The sequence below is a fragment of the Macaca nemestrina genome, chromosome 2 (assembly GCF_043159975.1).
Source record: "Macaca nemestrina isolate mMacNem1 chromosome 2, mMacNem.hap1, whole genome shotgun sequence".
Classification (NCBI taxonomy): domain Eukaryota; kingdom Metazoa; phylum Chordata; class Mammalia; order Primates; family Cercopithecidae; genus Macaca; species Macaca nemestrina.
In genome coordinates this window covers 190,227,226-190,248,350 of record NC_092126.1, presented here as the reverse complement: position 1 = coordinate 190,248,350, position 21,125 = coordinate 190,227,226, and the positions used below count along the sequence as shown (strand labels likewise).

Genomic DNA, 21,125 nt, shown 5'->3' with positions numbered 1-21,125 from the left:
GATTATGTGATTTAGTTTCTTATTGCTTTCTATTTTGTGACCTGCAACTCAGAGGTGGGTAGAAAAACAAATATCCAATAAATATTTTGACTAATTATGAGCTAATTATTTATGATAATGTTTAAAAATGTAGCATCCACCTTATTTGAAATGATTCATAAAATATCAGGAAACAAAGAAGGGGAAATAAAAATTCAATCAAACAAATAAATATCAACCTAAACTAGCCACAAGATTCATTTCATGTTGTTGTTCTTAACCTTAATGAGTCTGAGGAGGGGTTAGTGTTTTTTTGTCATTTAAGGACCAGTAAAGTCCTTGCTTTTAAACTGAAGTCAAAGAACGTTAAGATACTTCCTGTTACAAAGTATTTGATAACATCGCCACTGTGTTACTTTGTTTCAGCCTTGTGTCCATTTGCCACATATCTTTGTCTTGAGTGCTTAGGACAAAAGGGTGTATAGTCAGTCTTGTTACAAAATTCAATATGTGAGATTTTAACCAATAAAGATACATCTTTAAGAAATAGGAACATATCTTAATTGTACATTTGAACTGCTTCACAGAAACACGATGCCCAGTTTACTGTCATTCAGCTGGTGGGGATGCTTCGAGGGATAGCATCTGGCATGAAGTACCTGTCAGATATGGGCTATGTTCACCGAGACCTCGCTGCTCGGAACATCTTGATCAACAGTAACTTGGTGTGTAAGGTGTCTGATTTTGGACTTTCTCGTGTCCTAGAGGATGACCCGGAAGCTGCTTATACAACAAGAGTGAGTAACTCAGATTTTCTCCTCTTTTATCGTTGTTTTCCATCTCATATCATGTTGATTTGTAAATAAGTAGAAATCATGACCCAAAATGTGTTGTCAATTATGTTTTTCATAAAGAAAACGTATCTTAAAATTAAAATATTATTATTTATTCTGGGTAAATAGATGATCACTGTTTTAACATTTAATGATTCTAATTCTGAATTTCTATACCTTAGTTTAATATTCCCCACCAAAAGCAGGATTCTCACATTCCTCAAATCTTGATATTTTTAAATGTATCCATCTTTTCACCATGGTTGAGTCACCCTGAGCTAGCAGAATAGATAAATTCTCAGGACCCACTACATGTCATTTTGAAACACTTTCAAGTCAATGTTTAATAAGTAACACCTATTTTTATTATAAAAATGTCAAAACAGACGTATAAAGAAAAGTTATCCATAATTGTGCATCCACAGAAAACATTTACAAGATTGTGAGTCAATTCTTCCAAATTTTTCTTCATACTCTTACATACAAACATGTTCATGAATATATTATTTAAATATAATTATTTATAATACAATTGTATGCCATTTATCTCCATACCAATACACTTCTTGAATATATTTCATTGTCAGTAAATAATCTTTAAGTTTTGATGTTTAGTAGGTTGCTGTGTTCTATATTGTTTTATCTTTTCTTAAATCAAATCCTAATTAGTGAGCAAATTGTTATTATATTTAGTTATTTCATATTTTATACAAATGTATAAATGATCTGTCTGCATTCATAATTGTTATGAGCCTCATGATTTTCTAATGATACATTCCTAAAAATGAATGTTTTTGTGTCAAAGATTATGTGACTATTTTAAAAGCACACTTTACTACACTCTTGATAAAACTAGGTGTTATCATTAATTTTACTATTATCAGTTAGGATTAATTAAATGCATATGTTTTCATTTGTATCCATTTAATTCAAAATGTATTTGAATCTTTTGTGAACAGTCTTTTCTGTTGTTATTTTCTTTTGTGTTTGTTTTATGTTTTTTAGACAGGGCTTCACTCTGTCACTCAGGCTGGAGTGCAGTGGCACAATTATGACTCATTGTAGCAGCCTCAAACTCCTGGCCTCAAGTGATTCTCCTGGGCTCAAGTGATCCTCCCTCCTCAGCCTGCTGAGTAGCTGGGATTACAGGCATGGGTCACGTGCCCCAGCTAATTTTTAAGTTTTTCTTTAAAGAAAATTCTTTCTGTGATAGAAATTTAGAAAATATAAACAACAAGTAAATGTCTAATAAGCATTACTATTAATACTACACAAACATAATTATTAGCATTTTAAATTTATACTTTCAATTTTTTAAATAAATTTTCACAAATAAATAACTCCTCTTTTGGCATAAAGTTACAAAAATGGGATTATACTATATATAATGATATATAAAATGATTTCAACATACCAATAAATTCAGCACTTTATGTGTAAATCAGTGCCATTTTATCTGCCTTGTTTTAACTTAAAAAAATAAAATACGTAATTTTCCAGATGATTAAATATTTTTACAGTATTTCATAATGTCTAATACTATATTCATGCACATACTTTAATTAAATAAAGCACTAGTAATTGGGCCGAATTACAATATTTTCATATTATGAATGATATTTTGATGTCAGGATATCTATTTCATGTCTGTCCATGATTACCTCTTTGGGATACTTCTATAGAATTAACATTACAGGATCAAAATGTGTACAAATATGTGAGAGTTTTTGGCATATGTATTGCCCAATTGTCTTTGCTATAGTTTTTTATCAATTTTCTCTCCTAATGGCAGTATCTTTCTCCATATTCTCATCAGCCAAGTGAATGGGTGGTTCCAAAGATGGTAGTCTTCTGCTATTTTCTTATTATCTAATTTTAAAAGTTTATTCCTGATTTTTAAAAAAAAGCTCATCCTATTTGCGAATCTCTCGAGAACTCCAATAATCAAAATTGTCACATGGCATGCATATCATGCTATATATAATGAAGAACCTAATATGCCAGGTAGCATTTCTTCCGCAAGTAAAGCCACAATAATAGAACCACTGAATGACAATGGCACAATGCTGTTGGGATATATCTAGATGCATTGATATAGGAGCTAGGACTCTCCCAATGGCTTTTAATAATAAATCCTTTTTATTTTTCCAATTTTCAAATATACCTCATAGTGATTTACTTTGTTCATGAATCTAAATTTTTTTTGAAATATCTGAGTATTTTTTAAAAAGCCCTTAGACACTTAAAATGTGACCTACACAAAAATGTTGGTCTTACAAACACAATTCTAATGGATAAGAGCATGACGAATTAAGAGAAATTTTGTATCTTGTAGCTAGTTGAATTAAATTTACAAGTGATTACAATTATATAGCTCTGAACACTTGATGAAATTGCAAAACACGGGATAAATACCTCAACAGTGCTTTTGAGTTCTCCTTCTCTGATCACCAGAAAAAATAGCCAATGTATCTGCAACAAAGCATCATTTTAATCACTGAACTATCAGTTCAGTAGACACTATATGCTACAAGGGATACTTATTGTCTTAAGGAGTGTATTTCATTCTACTCACTTCTACTGTTTTTCTAAGGCTATCCGTCTTACCCTGTCATGACATAAGTACTTCTAACAGTCCATGAAAAGTGTCACGCTTACTTACATTGTCCTTGTTACAACAATCTTATTATGCAAGAAAAATACCTTAAGGATAAATAAAAACTATTTGATAAAACACTTTATTTGAAATGTTAAATTTCTGGTTATTCAGTCAGGTTCTAATTTCTATGCCATATTAAATTATTAATTAATTAACTAATTAATTTTTTTGAGACAAAGCCTCACTGTTTCTCCCAGACTGGAGTGCAGTGATGCAATCTCGGTTCACTGCAACCTCCACCTCCCAGATTCAAGCAATTGTCATACCTCAGCCTCACAAGTTATTTGGATAACAGGGGCTTGCCACCACACCTGGCTAATTTTTGTATTTTTGGTAGAGACGGGGTTATTCCATGTTGGCCAGGCTAGTCTCAAACTCCTGATCTCAGGTGACCCACCAGCCTCAGCCTCTCAAAATTCTGGGATTACAGGCATCAGACACTGTGCCCGGCCCCATATTAAATTATTACATGAGAGCATCTCTGTCCCCATAAGTAGGCTTGATTGCCAGGATACTCGAAAGAATAGTTTCTCCGGCAGGAACTGGAAATATTTGTCCAACTTTAGATGATTCATACTATGGAGAACACAGTGGGTTAACTCTAAATGTTTCAGTTACACTGATTGTTGCTTTGTTAGGACCTCTTTGTGTTAGAAGAAAGGTGTGGTATGGAAATTGCTCTTTAACGTTTCTGAAATAAAAGTGCAACAGGCTCTTTGCATTTCTGTTTCAGTCTCTGAAGATTCTTAAAAACACACTGAACAAATAGGCTCATTCACTACCAATAAATAGCAGTTTCGAGTTCTTCAGTGTTCATCCTTGTATTTTCTTGGAACTCTCTCAAATGATCCACGGGAGTCCTGGCTTTCTTCCGAGAAGCTGTAATTTGCACGTGCATTTCTACAGTAATTTAGACATCGTTGATTTAATCTCCCATAATAGGTCTTATTTAGTTCAATAAGTTTATAGTTTACTCTAAATATGAGGTATGGTTATAAAGTAATAGGACTTCATTTTTAAAAAAAAAAACAAATACACCAAACAGCTAAATGAGGCAGCATTCTAAGTTTTCCTTTTGGAAATAAATGTATACTTACTCCAGGAATGCTGATATTGCACAGAATGTTTTGGGAATTTCTCTTTTGGAATTATATTTAAAGCTAAATTATGGCTGATGCTATTAATCAAAAAATTTTAAGCAAGTAGTATTTTGGGATATAGACTTGACTGAGATAAAATCTCGTCTCGATAAGCAGAGTGGGGTGGCTCACGCCTATAATCTTGACACTTTGAGAGGCCGAGGCAGGAGGACCTCTTAAGCTCAGGAGTTTGAGACCAGCCTGGGCAACATAGAAAGACTTCATCTCTGTAAATATATATATATATAAATAACATATAGTATTTATATATATGTCTATATTTATGTATTATATATTTATATAAAAATATATTATATATAAATACTATATATATGTGTTTATATATATTAAAATAATATAGGCCGGGTGCAATGGCTCATGCCTGTAATCCCAGCAGTTTGGGAGGCCAAAGCAGGTGGATCACCTGAGGTCAGAAGGTCGAGACCAGCCTGGCCAACATGGTGAAACCCCGTGTCTACTAAAAATACAAAAATTACCTGGGTGTGGTGGCATGCGCCTGTAATCCCAGCTACTTGGGAGGCTGAGGCATGAGAATTGCTTGAACCTGGGAGGTGGAGGTTGCAGTGAACCTAGATTGTGCCATTGCACTCTAGCCTGGGGGACAGAGTGAGAATCCATCTGAATAATAATAATAAATAAATAAAAATAAAAACATAAATTCATCAGGCATGGAGACACTCACCTGTGGCCCCAACTACTCAGGAGACAGAGGTGAAAAGATCACTTGAGTCCAGGAGGTTGAAGCTGCAATGAGCTAAAGCCTGGTGATGGAGCGGGACCCTTTTTCAAAAAATAAATAAAGAATAATAAATTTAAAATGAAGAAAAGAAAAAGAAAAAAAAGATTATATTTTTGTGCACATATTTTCTGTTTGTTAACCCAAAGCAGTAAACCCAGCTTAGACATCTGTCTTGTTTATTTGATTTAGTGTGCTCTGATTATTGTTATTTCAGAAAAACAAGTTCACCATTCAAAACAATTTGCTGAGGCATTCCTTTTAGATAACAAATCCTGGCTAATCTGCATTAAAAAGTCAGTCACATTAATAACATTTAACACAGTTCATCTAGTGTCTGAAGTTTCTACAATTTGGAGATTAAGATTTGGTGCCTCAGTGCAGTGACCCTTTCCTGGTTGATCCTCTGAAAGCTATTGCCTGTAGGTAGAGTGTAGTTGCACTGAAGAATTATGAGGGGCATTTCAATCAAAGTCAGTAGAAAAGAATAGAGCATGGAATATCTGCCGCTCTCATTTTAAAACATCTCTGTGAGAGGCAGAATAGAGGAGTGTATAGAAATTATATAATCTATTTATGTATTTCAAACTTCTTAAACTTGGAAGAGTATTTGAGGAGTTGAGGGAACACCTAAGCTCAAAACTTAATTTATCAGACACTCAGATATTTTCTCACACTGTGTTTTTTTAAGTGTATCACAAGCTTTCCTTCCTTATGTTCTCAGTAGCGTGCCTGATATGAAAGGGTCAGCTAAGATAGTACTATACACTTTTATGTTTGTTTTTCCTTTTACATAAGGATATTGTGTAGGGAATCAGATTTCTTTTTCCCCCAATACTCACTTCTTGTTATTTCTTCTCATTTCTCACTACTATGTTATGCAGAAATTGCGAATTTTGATATTTTCCATTATACAATATTATTATGCATCCTATAATGCCTGTAAAACTCCACTGTACACTCATGGGATGTTCAGAATGAATAAGGCTGTGAAGTTTCAGTATTATTATGAAAATAGTTTCTATCTTGTGGACCCCTAAAATGCTCTTGGGAATCCACATAGATGCTTGGATGACACATTGAAAGCCACTGTTACAGATACTTTACAGGGACAAAAGCCCCTTAATAACTAAATGAATATTTTTGTCATTATTCACCGATGTAAATCTACATTATGGCATAGTTTTATGTGCTATAATGTATTTTAAAGAAGTAGCCTTGAAAGCAGAACTGCAGCTGCACACCAAAGCTGCCAAATCATCTTGAAAGTCCATGGACTTCATTGGGATGGATATGATTAGAGCATTTAGATCCACAAATTTAAATCATCAAAGAAGTTTTGTGTCTGGAAAAACAAAAAAAACATAGAAAAACGAATTCCTTTCCTTTGGTTTCTCATCATGTGACTTTGAAAGTATAATTATAACATGTTTGTTGTATTTTTGCCCTGGGTCTACTAATTTACTTCATTCTAACAGAATCATGACACTGTTGTAGAACAGTTTGCCCCTGAATGATTTTTCAATCTGTGCTCTTATGAAATTTTATTTTTAACTGGTTAGTATTTTTGTATATATGCATTCATGCATCTATATAGATGAACATTTCTATATTCATATGTTGAAATACATGGCATCCTAAATTCCAAAATGGTAGTGATTAATTTTCTGTTTTATACAGGATCAAGTTACTGAAAATACAGACTTTTATCTTATTTAGATGCTGTGTAATCCGTCACTTCAATTCTTCCTATGTCCTTAAGTTCATTTTGGGAGCGTAATTACCACATAAACTGAGTTGGAAAATTTGAGAAAACAAATTGAGTTATCCTTGGCTATATTCTCCATTATTAGATTTGTTTTCTTTTTCGTTTCTATTCTGAAGTTGCCTACTTAGTACATACTAACTGGATTTTGTTAGAACGTTTTCTTTTACGTAATGATTTATTTCACTTTTTAGATCTGCGACTCTGCCACATCGATATCAGATATATTCTAGTACAACTTTGTTTTATTTGATTTCATTTTAAGGATAAGACAAAAAAAGAAAAGTGGCCAAGCAAGTGATTAAAAGCTAAGAGGTTAAATATTTCCTTTCTGATAACTCCAATCTAAGAACATAAATAACAGAAAACAGGAGGCCTTGTTCTGTAACATTTTCAAGAACTAAAAATCTATGCATATCAAAATTGGTATAATACAAAAGACACATATTAATTTGATAAGTAATATATGTCACATGTCATTTACACCTGCATGAAAAAGGTAATAACAAAATATCTAATTTGTGTCCTTCTTATAGTAAAAGTATTTTAAGCTGTGAACAAAAAAAAGTCAATGATGAATTTATTGCCTCCCGTCTTATGATCAAAATGAATATGCCTGCATGTAGCATCAGAAAATACAACCATTTATTCAATAACTAGAAAACTCTCAAAGGTTCAGTGATTTCAGTGATTAATGTTGAATCAAAAGTTAATGAAAAGTCTAGTACTTTCTATCCAACTATTTCAGAGAGATGAGTAGCATGAACATTTGAACATGTAAAAAACAACTATCCAGTTTATGTGGTGAAAAATTAAAACTATAATTGTGAAGTGGAACACAGGAGCACACAAGTAAAGGCAGGAAAGTAAAATGAAGAATACAGACAGTCTATGGAGAATGCAATTTTATATAGGATGGTCAGAGAAATGGTCTGGTAAAATGACACTGGAGCAGAAAATGGGTTTGAATGAAGGAGCAAATATTGAGGCTAAAGAAACATTAATTTTGCTTTCACTAATTTTCAACTGAATAAAATAATTTTAATAATTGCCCTGATTCCAAGAGGCCCACCTTGCAGGAAGACAGTTTAAGTCATTAGATTAACAGTTTAGCTCAGACTAAATGTCAAGCTAATGGCGACTAGTCCTCATTTCCTATTGGTGATGCATGCCTCTAGTCCCAGCTACTCAGGAGGCCGATGTGGGAGGATCACTTGAGTCCAGGAGGTCAGGGCTGCAGTGAGCCTTGATTACGCCATTGCACTTTAGGCTGGGCCAACAGAGTGAGGCCTTATCTCAAAACAATCATTAGAATGAATTTAACATTATTCCTATCATTTTAATTGCCAATTGTCAGTATCCCCTGCTACATTTCTACTAATTTACCATTGCTTCTTCAAAAAAATGTGTTCAGAGTGCTACAAGTTCAGACTTTGAAATGAATTACTATAACTTTTTTTAAAATTAGAGATTTTAAGTTGGGCGCGGTGGCTCAAGCCTGTAATCCCAGCACTTTGGGAGACCGAGACGGGCAGACCACGAGGTCAGGAGATCGAGACCATCCTGGCTAACACAGTGAAACCCCGTCTCTACTAAAAAATACAAAAAAACTAGCCAGGCAAGGTGGCGGCTGCCTGTAGTCCCAGCTACTAGGGAGACTGAGCCAGGAGAATGGCGTAAACTCGGAAGGCAGAGCTTGCAGTGAACTGAGATCTGGCCACTGCACTCCAGCCTGGATGACAGAGCGAGACTCCGTCTCAAAAAAAAAAAAAAAAAAAAAATAGAGATTTTAAAAATTAGAGATTGAATATATACAAAAAATACAAAATTGGACATTTAAAACCTCATCGAACTTTTAAAAAAGCCAGATTCATATTAGGATATATATGTGTGTGTGTGTATATATATGGAGATATATATATATATGGACTTATACCCCAATGTTTGCATTATTTTTGTTGAAGATAGATATCATACATCAGATTACTTAGTTTTTACACTGTTTTATGAGAATCTGAAAGTAACATAAACATTATGAGTTTGTGTTTTATTTCCTGGATAGCCATAGAATAACTTGGAACACGGAGATTTTCCTGTATTTCAAGAAATGCTTAATCATTTCACATGATGTTGAAAGATCTGAAAAGTTCAAAGAATGAGGTTTTGCTACCTAAAGGATCGTTTATCTCTGATCTCTTGTGGCAATCAACATCTGCTGAAACTATTCTCTCAGTGGCTCTGAGATTTGAACTACTGGGGATAAGACTAGATGTTTCCCTTGGGAGCCTTCTTGGATCACCCTTCACCTTGTTGTCTGCAGTGAATGAATTTTAGTCCCTGACAATAGATAGATGCTAAATCTTTTAGCCAAATAATTTATCTCTATAGTTCCACTTTTAACCTGAGAAGCTAATATTTCTCTCCAGGTTAAATACTCAATTACTTGGGTTTACTCAGATAAATTCTCCAAAGTCCTTTGTCACTCTAAGTATGACCTGACAAAACTCAAAAACAGGAAATGTGAACTATAACCAGCAAGCCTTTCCTAAATCGGCAGGCAGAGATTTGTACATATAATTAGAGAAACATTTGGTAGCTATGTGATATTACGCTTCAATATCCAGAGATTTCAACAATTATACTCCTTTTCTTTAGAAATCAGAACTTGAAGCCCCCTAACCCATTTCAGTTAAGCTCCTGAAAAATTCAGGCTTTTAGTCACATGTCTCGTTGAACTGTCTAAATTCATTGAGCTTAGGGAACTGAATTGCAGAACCTTTCAAGAAGAGGGTTACTGTGTGATTCCTCATCTAACTGCTGTTTCTAGGCAAAGTGGACAAGGTTTTAGACTCTCAACTAGTCCTGCAGTGGAGTTTAGCAATTATGTAATGCATTTGTCCAGAGAATCCCCAGCATCTTTACCTGTAGCACTTTATTCCACTCCTTTAACTTTTCTGTAGAATTCTAGAAACGTAAATCAAGGTGACACCGTGTGGATATGCAATTCAGTCCAAAGTTAGTCTTTCTTTAAGAGTCCAAAATAATTAACACTGAAAATGTCAGCATCCTTGATATTCGTGTAGGTTTAAGATAGAAAGTTGAAAGAGGTACGGTTCATAAGTCAGTAAAGCTGTTAAGCAGTAAGATAAAACTGAACGTAAAGTCAAATTTTATATAGTCCATGACCCTGTTTTTGAATGACAAGACAGCTGTGCAGAGAGGTTAAGAAACTTGACTAAAATTAAATAGGAGGGTCAAAGCTGAGCCCAGAAACCAGGACTCCTGATTCTTATTAAACTTCGGAATCCACATGGAGCAAATGACTAAACTTACCCTGTAGCTCCAGTTACTTAGCTATACATAGATGAGAAGTCAGCACGTGGAGGAACTGGCTGAAGGTTTGGTATTGGAGATATAAGGAGCAAACATTAACTTCTGATTCTGTTAAGTTTGAATTGGAGGTCTTTCTGTAACTGAGGTTTTAGATACACTCCATATGCTGTGATTCTGGGCTTGCTCCAAGCAATTGGAAGCTTTTCTGAAATACATAAATATATCTTGGGAACTTACATGTGGATATAGAGACCAGTAAAAGTAAATGCCTCATTTTAAATGTTTAAATATGGTCAAAAAACACATCTTCATAAATAATTTTTATAGTAACTAGCTGTGCTTTTATAATATTCTGAATGTCTAATGTGGCACATCCTTCTAAAGCATCTACATTTTTAAAATGTTCTTCACATATATAAGCTGGGAAAGCAATTTCTAAACCAGAAAAAGATAGTGCTCATGCAATATGAGCTTGAATTTGTTGAGGTGGGAGGTGAAAAGGGAAGAAGAATTTTTGTGGTCACAATCAAGAACAGAAATATGCATAAGCTCTGTGATGAATTACTTGTAGGAAACTTAGACTCCTATATATTCAATTTATTTTAGTTTGATAGTCTCAGAACTACAGCTCCTCAGCTTAAATGCAGCAAGTCTTATTGTAAAGTGTGACTCAATTAAAATTTATTGCCCCAGCTTCTTCTTTTAACCATATTTCAGAACCAAATTGGGCCCTCAAGGACTCTTATTCAGTGTCTCTCTATGCCAATAACATTTACGTTTTTGTAGCTGTAGACAGTGTTTGCTCTTGGAGCAAATGTATACCTCTAGAAGACAAATATATCAGATATTTTAGTATCTTACTAAAATGCTTGTTTATTGATACCTCCATTTAATAAAAAAAAAAAGATGCTTAATTTATAAAGTGACTTTAAGCTTTACTAACAAAACTTAAATTAACAGGAAGTTATCCTAAAAAAGAAAAAGAAAAGGAAGGAAGATAGGAAAAAAGAACAAAGGAGAAAATACAATAAAACAAAAAATTCAGAAGGGATATTATTACACCATCAAAATCCAAGTATTAGAAGATTGGCTCTGGTGAGCTTGATCCCTACTCTTCTATTAGTAAAGGTATAGCCTATGACAGGGCTATACAATATCCCTAGAAAGTTGATTTCACTTAGTCTATATAAAATCCCAGATAATTTGTAGACCTCATGTGGTTTCCTTTCCCTTGCTGATTGTACAACATTTAAAGCAGTAGTTCTCAAATGGGGATGATTTTGTTCCCCAGAAGATACTTAGTATCGTCTTGAGGCATTTTTGGCTGTCACAACTGGGAAGATGCTAATGTAATCTAGATGACAGCAGTGGAAGTGCTGCTAGATATCCTACAATGCACAGGACAGCCGTCATAGCAAAGGATGATCTGGGGTGAAAGGTCAACAGTGCCCTTTTAAAGAAACCTTGCCCTACAAGCTTCCTATCATGTGCAAAAAATGGGAGTGGGGATCAAATGTTTCTCTCAGGTACTTTCTGTTTCTTCCTGTTCATATTAGACTGCAAGTTGCATGGGACAATATAGACTGCATTACCATTTGTGAACAAATGTGCAACAGACTAGCCATCTGTTATCAGGCCTCCTAGAATGTGGAACTTCAAGCTATCACAAACATAATGCAACAAATCATAAGTCTTGTGTGCCTGTTACAATTTTATTTTCATTTGGTTTCAATTAAACACTTGAAGTTACTTACCACCCTCCACCCTGGGCTCTAAATTTGAAACATAGCCACTCTAGTTTTGATGTTCTATTTTCATTTTATCAAGACATCATGGAGTAAAATCATACATAAATGTAAACCTCTAGAAGACAAATAGATCGGATATTTTAGTCAGTATGTAAGTCTTACCCTTGTGTAATTTTTTAAATGTTTTCACAGTTTACTTAGCCTCATTCTACAAAGGGGTAATGTCCCTGTGTGTAAACTAAAATTATTCTTTAATTAATTATAGTTTTAGGTTAATAAAGTACCTACAACATTAATATTGAAGCAGTCGATGTAGAATGTGTACTGTTTATGGAGTCAAATGAAAATCTTTATAGCATTCTGCAAACTCTAAAACATATAATCCATACAACATCTTGTGACATATTTTCATAATTCTACAGATACTCTAAAAAAGTTGATGCTCAGTGAATCTTATATTAACTATCATTGTGGAGTTTTTCAAATGTATTGATGTAACAACACTATTAAATAGTAGCATAAGAAAAAAGAGGACATTAGAAAGCAGTAAGATTTAATAAAATAAACTATTATGTTTATATTGGCTCATTCACATTCACATACATTATGAAAAACTAGACTAAACTCATTATCAACTGAAAATGAACTGCACATTTAAAATGCTCAAAATGATCAGAAATCTTTAGTAAAATCTACTTTGCTAAGTCCACAAAATTATAAATCATATTCTCACTTGACAGAACAGCATGCTCTTTTGCAAGCAATAAAGTGTTGTAAACAGCAGAGGTAGAAAATAAGACACATTTTAAACTGGGGAATGCAGTGGTGAAGCGGGGCAGGTGGTTATTCCTCTAGACATCCCAGATCAGGCAGGATAGTAAAGCAGTAGAAGGATCACAGAAGATGGAGTGACCAACTCTTGCTGGAAGGCTCCCAAATGTTCACCCAAAGAGTTTACGTTTGACCAAGATGTTCAGATAAGAACTTTACCAGTTACAGAAAGCAGAAAAAAAAAAAAAAAAAAAAAAAAAAAAGCCTCCCAAGAAGAAAGACCATGTCTTTGGGGAGATAGCGTATATACAGGGGGAATTCAATTAAGATCACTGAGCATCTATTGAATGCCTAAACTGCACATCTGCCAAGATAACACCTAAAAAAGAAAATTGCTCTCTGTAGTGAATGTGTATTGTTTATGCAGAGCACAAGTTCATGTGAGTTAATACTCTTTACCTTCAGCTTTGTAATCTATTCAGTTTTTCATAAGCTTATGATTTCAAATTATAGTTGGGGTTTAGTATTTTTATTTGTTGCAGTTGATATGACAGGCACTACTACTACTACTACTTTTACTAGTGTTGAACACAAAGAGTTTGAAACCACCATGAAGAATTTCAAGAGTTTATGAGAATGGATGCATCTACCTTTTCTTAAATTCTGTAATCATTTTGCTGATTTGAAATTTCACCTGTAGTTTGATTTTTTTTTACTTCAAATTAAATGTGTACCATGTTGGTTTATTATTCTTTTATTTTTAAAGCCAGAGCAACTTGATATTATTTGCTTGCCATAGAATAAGAGAAGTTTTAACACTTTCTTTTTATCTGATTTAGTATTAATTGCTAAATTTGAATTGTTTTGTAGCTAACAGTGAGCTTTCCCTAGTAGTGTCATTTAATAAATTTGTTACATCAACAATAAATGTATCAATTAAAGGGAACTGAAAGGAAGGAACGGGCATAACATTTATTGAACACGCTATTAAGGAGCAGACACTTTTTTAGTTGCTTTATATATATGATAAATTCATGACAAATGACAAACTTTTCTAAATAATAATATATAATTCTTAATCATCTTTATTCTCTTCCTGATTCCCTCAATGATGGATGGTGTCATTTGCAATATGGTTAGCTAGAAAAGAGATAAGAGTCTTGAATCCGTGATTATTTCATTATTGGAGTTAAACTAATCAGTCTAATAAGCTACGTATTAGCAGATAATGAAAATTCTCTAATGAGAAGGCCAAATGTTTCATGAATATTGAATAAATTATGGGCTAAATAGCTAACTGTTGGCCAGGTGCAATGGCTCACACCTGTAACCCCAGCACTTTGGTAGGTGGAGGCGTGTGGAGCACTTGAGGCCAGGAGTTAGAGACCAGCCTGGCCAACATGGCAAAACCTTGTCTCTACTAAAAATACGAAATTTAGCCAGGCTTGGTGGCGCACACCTCTAATCCCAGACACTAAGGAGGGTGAGGCACAAGAATTGCTTGAGTCTGAGAGGGGGAGGTTGCAGTGAGCCGAGAATGCACGGCACCACTGCACTCCACACCTAACTGTCTATGAACTTCAGCAGTAACAATGGGCAAGGAAACAACACTCATTCACATTTTCTTCTAAATAAAGAGTTTAAATTAGTCCCAGCTCTTGTTTTAGAATGAATTGTTTGGATGTCATACATAAAAATATAAATTAAGAGTTTTCCATTAAAAATAAAAATAAATATGTTTACTTCTAAGTACATAAGCTCAATTAACGGTGACCTGGGATGGAATCTGGACAGCGAGGAAAAGAACTGGTACACCAATTGATCAATAGCAGTATCTGGATAAATTAAGGAAACATTTAAAGCACTGCACCCTAGTTTCATTGTTGAACTGATTGAATGCCGCTTACTTTTTGTGTGTTTGTAATAACATGTCCAAACTCAAATGAAAAATAAATTAGATTGCCTCACTTCCTCATGCTTTCCCATAAGGGCAGCAACTGAACCCTTGATACAGTTAAGAGACAAAAAGGAAAAGGAAAGTGTAAATCAAAAACCTGAATGACACAAGTAAAAAGACCATATCTACATTTCCAAAGCTAGCAAATCTTGTAGCAAGAGGCCTTTGTCATTTCACAGGTGTCTACTGCACAATGTGGCCATGATACTTTTCCAAGGCACCACAGTGAGCTAAGAGCCAGAATATTTTGTTAAAAATTAGTGCAAAGTTAAAGATAGTGTATAGGTCACCTGATCAGCAAGTATGCTACATTGAAAGGTTTAAAGTTGTCATTCTAACAATAATGTGTGTGTGTGTGTGTGTGTGCGTGCGTGCAGGCTACAACAATTACAAAACACAACCGGAAGAGCAGAATTGAAAATTTAAGTTTTTCTTATTAAGATAATTCACTATACATTTTTCCAAACATATATCTCTTTGTGTAAGTTTTAAACATTTTAATAAGATTTACACAGGTGTAAGCAAATAGACCATATCTAGTTGGAAAATATTCTGGAAATAATTTGGTTGAATCTATAACCATGTACTGCATTAGAGAACATGCTGTACAAGTCCCAGGCAAGTTAAGAGATTCAGGTGAGTGAAGCTTTCCGTGAAGATATGATCATGCGACACAGCAGTTACCTCTCCAACATTATTGTGTCTGCATTTAGAACAGCGCAAAAGAGGATTCTCCTTCCAAGTTTAAACAGAAACATGGCTCTGTTCTTCCTAAAAAAGATCACCTTTCAGTATATCACTATTTTAAGAAATTCTATTCATCTCAACGCTCTTCTCTCTGGAAAATGGTGAAGAAACACTTAAAATGAAACAACTCTTCTGTGTTTCTTTTTAACCCTGATTGAATTAAACCAAATAAATACACTTCTCTTTCATGGCTGTCAGCAACCTATTGTTTTTTTTCTTATGACTCTATTTTAGTTTCAACTAGAGACCTCGGTAAGGCAACAAATATCTGGACCTAATATTTTCTAAATAGGTACAAAGTTTTCAGCATAGAAAGGGCCTTTTTTTCCTTTTTTTTTTCTCTTTTTAGTGCCATTTAAGTACACTTTACACTTTCAGTATTACTGAAAGTATACTGAAACAATCCTTTCAGTATAAGTATACTTATATACTTTCAGTAATACTCAAAGTATCCTTTCAGTAATACTGAAAACATACTTATATACTTAATTTGGTTCTGGAAAAAGAGAAGTAGCAACGGCGGTTAGGAAAAAAATGACAAGCGTCTATAACAGAGATAAGATATTTAATTGAGGTTTTTAGGATACTGTATCTCCCTTGTCCTATGAATACAACTTTGTTTGACTTTTGTTAATTCTCTGAGTTCTTAAGAAGGAGAAAGTAGGCCTAGTGATTCCATTTGGTGTCCTGAGTAGATTTTGTTCAATGCTACATGTATAAGTCCGCTTTTGTCAATATCAGGGAGTAGTATTTGAAATTTTGAATTATGAAAACATAAACTTGGTCTAGGCATATGTGGATGAGTGCTTTGGGGGTTTTAGTGCACTTCGCACACTGTAGTTTATCTCCCTAACTTCCAAGGCTGTCTTTTCTCTGGCTCCGGTCTCTCCAATTTGATTTGTTTTACTTCATCAATAGAAACTGTCAACTATTCTTCACCTGGTAGCTTCTTAGAAAGGTTGTGTTCACTGTGCGTCTTTGCATGCTTATTCTTCCTGCTGTTGGTGCTTTTCCATTTCCTCAATTCTCTGCGCAGTTTCATGCATTCTTCATGACTGTGTAAGCTCTACCTTTTCAAAGAGCTTCTGGCAGTACTCTCCCTGAGTAGCTCACTTGTGCCAAAACAGCAAGGAGAAGTGCTTGGTTTTACTGAGTTAGTTCCCATCTTAGCACTCTCCTAGCCAGGATAAAGTTTCCCAAGTGTATCTGTGATTAAATAAAAATTGGACATTTTAGCTTCCTCTTCCATTATATTTCTTCACACCGGAAGCTGTTTTTGTAGAACATAGAGTTTTCTCCTCTGTGCTTTGATTTATGCCATTGGCTCAGAATATGAGAGTATTGAGCTAACATTTATTGAGTCCTTACTATGTCCTAGGAAGAAGCCTAAAGATTTTACTGCAATCTGTCGTTTAGTCCCACAACAATGCTATGAATCAGGACTATTACATTCTCGGTAACAGATGAGGCTCACATTCCGGCATAACAAGGCTTAGAAACTTGTCTCCTAAGTTGCTAATCCATTTGTGTAAAGCACTGTATTGCCCCCTTGAGGATCACTTCAAATCCAGTGGTGTGCTATGAGGCCCAATAGAAATCGGTCATATTTTGATGAACATGGCTTAAGATTTTGATGATGTGAGTTCTTTGAAATATCCATCCCTTTTTTCTTATATCAAATATTGTACTCATCTTTCAAATGACTTCACTTGAAATTGAGGTCACTTAATTCATAAGTGACCTCCTCAGTTTCTCTAGTGAGAATCTTGGCTCCTCGTTCCACATCCACAGTGGATTTTACTACTGTCTTACTAATCAGGGTAAGGTCCATGGACCAGCATCACATGGAGTTTGAAATGCAGACACTGACTACACACTCAACCTCCTGAATCAAAATTTTCATTTTGCTGGGAGTAAGCTGTATATGATTTATATGCATTATAAAGTTTGAAAAGCAGTGTGCTAGATACCTATTTCATTCTGTATTTAGTTTTTTGCAGTAACTCATTATTACTCCTTTTTGCCTGACACTTTCCAAACAAAAGAGCCACTATGTTATCTATAATTGTTTCACCCAAAATAACTAGCATAATACTTCCTATACGGTTGACAATCCGTACATCTTTATTAAATGTATTTATTGAACTAAGAGCAAATTCCGTAGACATTACACTTTTATATCTCCCATAACTCATAAAAGCAATATTATTCTCCTCTAAATTATACATTCTGGTAATGTAATTATTATGTCTAATTTATATGGTGCTTGCCTACTATCCAGAAGACACTTCAATGATTAATGATGAAATGAAGCAGGCAGTAAATTAATCAAGATGATTATTATATTGAAGAGAGTTTTTAAAAATATTTTATTTTTAGTTTATTTAGGTAACAAACACCTGTAAGTACTTATGTGCCAGGGAGTGGCCTAAGTTCTTTACAAATATGGACTTATTCACATGCTGAACTTCGATTGCTTGGTCAAGCATAAATCTGGGTTAAATCAATGAAGGTTGATTTGTGATACCTCTTTTAATTCTAATACATGTCATATCACATCTACTTCAGGTTGTTTTGTTGCAGATGATTAATTTACATGCTATAGTTGATATAAAATGTCAATATTTAAGCAATTTTCTTTTTTATATATAATTTCAAAATCCAAATTATTTGGAAGTAAAATTTGCTGTAAATGGTATGCTACTTCTGGTTGGTATTAAAATAGAATAACATCAGAATGTTTAACAGAAATGCATATTCCATTTCAGAACAGAAATACTATGAGAAATTCTGTCAGGTTTCAGACTATGTTATGTATATTATATGTTCTATGCATTGCTCATTTATGTAGACATGATTTTATATTCAAAGGGAGGGAAGATCCCAATCAGGTGGACATCACCAGAAGCTATAGCCTACCGCAAGTTCACGTCAGCCAGCGATGTGTGGAGTTACGGGATTGTTCTCTGGGAGGTGATGTCTTATGGAGAGAGACCATACTGGGAGATGTCCAATCAGGATGTAAGTATTTGTGGTCTATGAGTTATGAGTTCAGATGAAAAGATCAAGCTGTGCAAGGAAGTGGAACATAATGAAACTGGGTGACTCCTGGTTTGTAACACTGAAATAAAATATTTAGCAGCAATGAAACTGTTTCCAAGTCTCACAAGGATATTAACTATTCTTACAGATTTACATATTTCCCTCAAGCAAGGGTTTAGAAAAAAGACGAAAGAAACATTTGTAGTGAAAATGTAATGAAATAAGTGACCTGTAAGATAACCTCTAGATTCTAATACACGTTGAAGTTTGAAAGTCACTGCTTTACACCATTGAAAAGTACTAATGAACTAATAGTTACTTAATTTTACAGCACTTAGGATTTTACAAAAAAAAATTACTATGATTTGAAAGGGACCATTTGACCTGTGGTATAACTAAAACCTGCATACTAATTTTGTCCATGTTCATTCATATATGTTTTTCATAGAGAACTATATAACTAAATAATAATTTCTTTATAACACTAAATTTCCTCTATCATTCAACATTTCTTTTTATTTTAACCTGCAAAGGATCTTTATATACTCTCCTTTCCTACATTTATGTTCTTTCAATCTTCCTTTATATAATATTTTAGGCATACATAATTTCTTATTTATTTGATCAGTTGTTATCCTTTTAGGCAACTGAAAATGAGAAGTTTTCCCACTTACCTTTAAAATAACCATATTTGTGAGCCCTGTCCATGAAAACGTAAAGTAAGTGACACTTCCTGGTTCCTGAAAACTTTGCTTCTCACACAGGTAATTAAAGCTGTAGATGAGGGCTATCGACTGCCACCCCCCATGGACTGCCCAGCTGCCTTGTATCAGCTGATGCTGGACTGCTGGCAGAAAGACAGGAACAACAGACCGAAGTTTGAGCAGATAGTGAGCATTCTGGACAAGCTTATCCGGAATCCCGGCAGCCTGAAGATCATCACCAGTGCGGCAGCAAGGTGACACATTCAATTTGGTATCCTGCATTCACTCTGAAATTTGTGTTTGCTATCTCCAAGATGTTAATATTTTTGGCCCACCCCACAAATACATTATTTGAAACTTGTATTCCACAATATTAGAGAGATGTAGTTCCCCGAGAGATGTAGTTCCCCTTTCTTTTTTAATCTTTGGAATGAATTCTCCTGCTCCTTAATGGGAATGATGAAATTCTGAGATATGTTTTAACATGTATCTTGACTCTACCTTCAGGCTTGTTTAAGTCTTTGGGAAATAGGAATACTGGTGGGGTGCGATGTCTCATGCCCGTAATCCAAGCACTTTGATGGATCACTTGAGGTCAGGAGTTTGAGACCAGCCTGGCAACATAATGAAATGCCGTTCCTACTAAAACCACAAAAATTAGCCTGGTGTGGTGGCAGGAACCTGTAATCCTAGCTACTTGGGAGGCTGAGGCTGGAGAATCTGTGAACCTGGGAGGCAGATGTTGCAGTGAGCTGATATCATGCCACTGCTCTCCAGCCTGGTCAACAGAGTGAGACTCTGTCTCTAAATAAATAAAATAAATAAATATACTGATCACATACTTCTTTTCACCCTTCATGACTAAAGCAGTCCTGATTCATCTTTCATTTGAAATAATGAAAAAGAAATTATCCAAAATATTGCACTGACTAGCAACATGCAAGTTTTCCCCAGTTAATTAAACAAATGTTTGTTTAATCCATATTGCATACCAATTACTTTGCTAGACACCATTGAATATAAAACTAAGAGTAAGATAAAGCCAGTGCCCCTGGACAACACCACAAATGTTAATATTCTACAGCTATAATGTAATCCTGGATGCACAAAGTCTATTTAATTTTATGCATATTCCTCTAGGTTAAGAACCACTGAGTTCTCTCAGTGTTTAGAAGAATGTAAATTAAAGTGTATCTACAAAGTACAGTGGAAGAAAGAAGGAAGAAGAGATTAATTTTGTCAGAGGCCATATAAGAAGAAAATAAATATTAATGTATTTAGTGCCTCTCAGAGTAATAAAAGGCAAAGATATCTTGTTTAATAATTTTGATTCTCATTGCACGCATATGAAAAAAAGTTCTTTTACATTTTGATAATGCATTGTTCTACAGGCTTTTAATTTTTCTTTCTGATTTGTCACGTAAGTTAGTACATATTTTATACTTTTAAAACATTCCTCTTGACAACTAGAGAGAGAAGCACTTCAGACCTATTTGGGACCTCTAGCGATATGCCTACTCAATGGCTTGGACTTGTGAGTTCAATAATATCTTGATTGGTACAATGGAGTTTTATCAGGAATGATGACTTGTGGGTTATTGTGCCTTCTTTGCCTAACCAGTTGCTTCTCAATATTGATTCTCAATTGTGCCAGTTTTAGGTCTCAATGATACTATCCTGCCCTGTTGTTT

General features: G+C 34.5%; 1 protein-coding gene across 4 annotated transcripts in view; it reads left to right on the top strand.

The window, feature by feature from the left end:
• The window catches only part of LOC105477414 (EPH receptor A3), a 357,860-nt gene that overhangs the window by 312,527 nt on the left and 24,208 nt on the right, over nucleotides 1-21,125 (top strand). For all 4 annotated transcript variants that reach the window (XM_071092556.1, XM_071092557.1, XM_071092555.1 and 1 more), the window contains exons 13-15: nucleotides 567-776; nucleotides 18,560-18,709; nucleotides 19,495-19,688. In XM_071092556.1, the coding sequence (XP_070948657.1) occupies nucleotides 567-776; nucleotides 18,560-18,709; nucleotides 19,495-19,688 (554 nt within the window). The remainder of the gene's footprint in view (nucleotides 1-566; nucleotides 777-18,559; nucleotides 18,710-19,494; nucleotides 19,689-21,125) is intronic.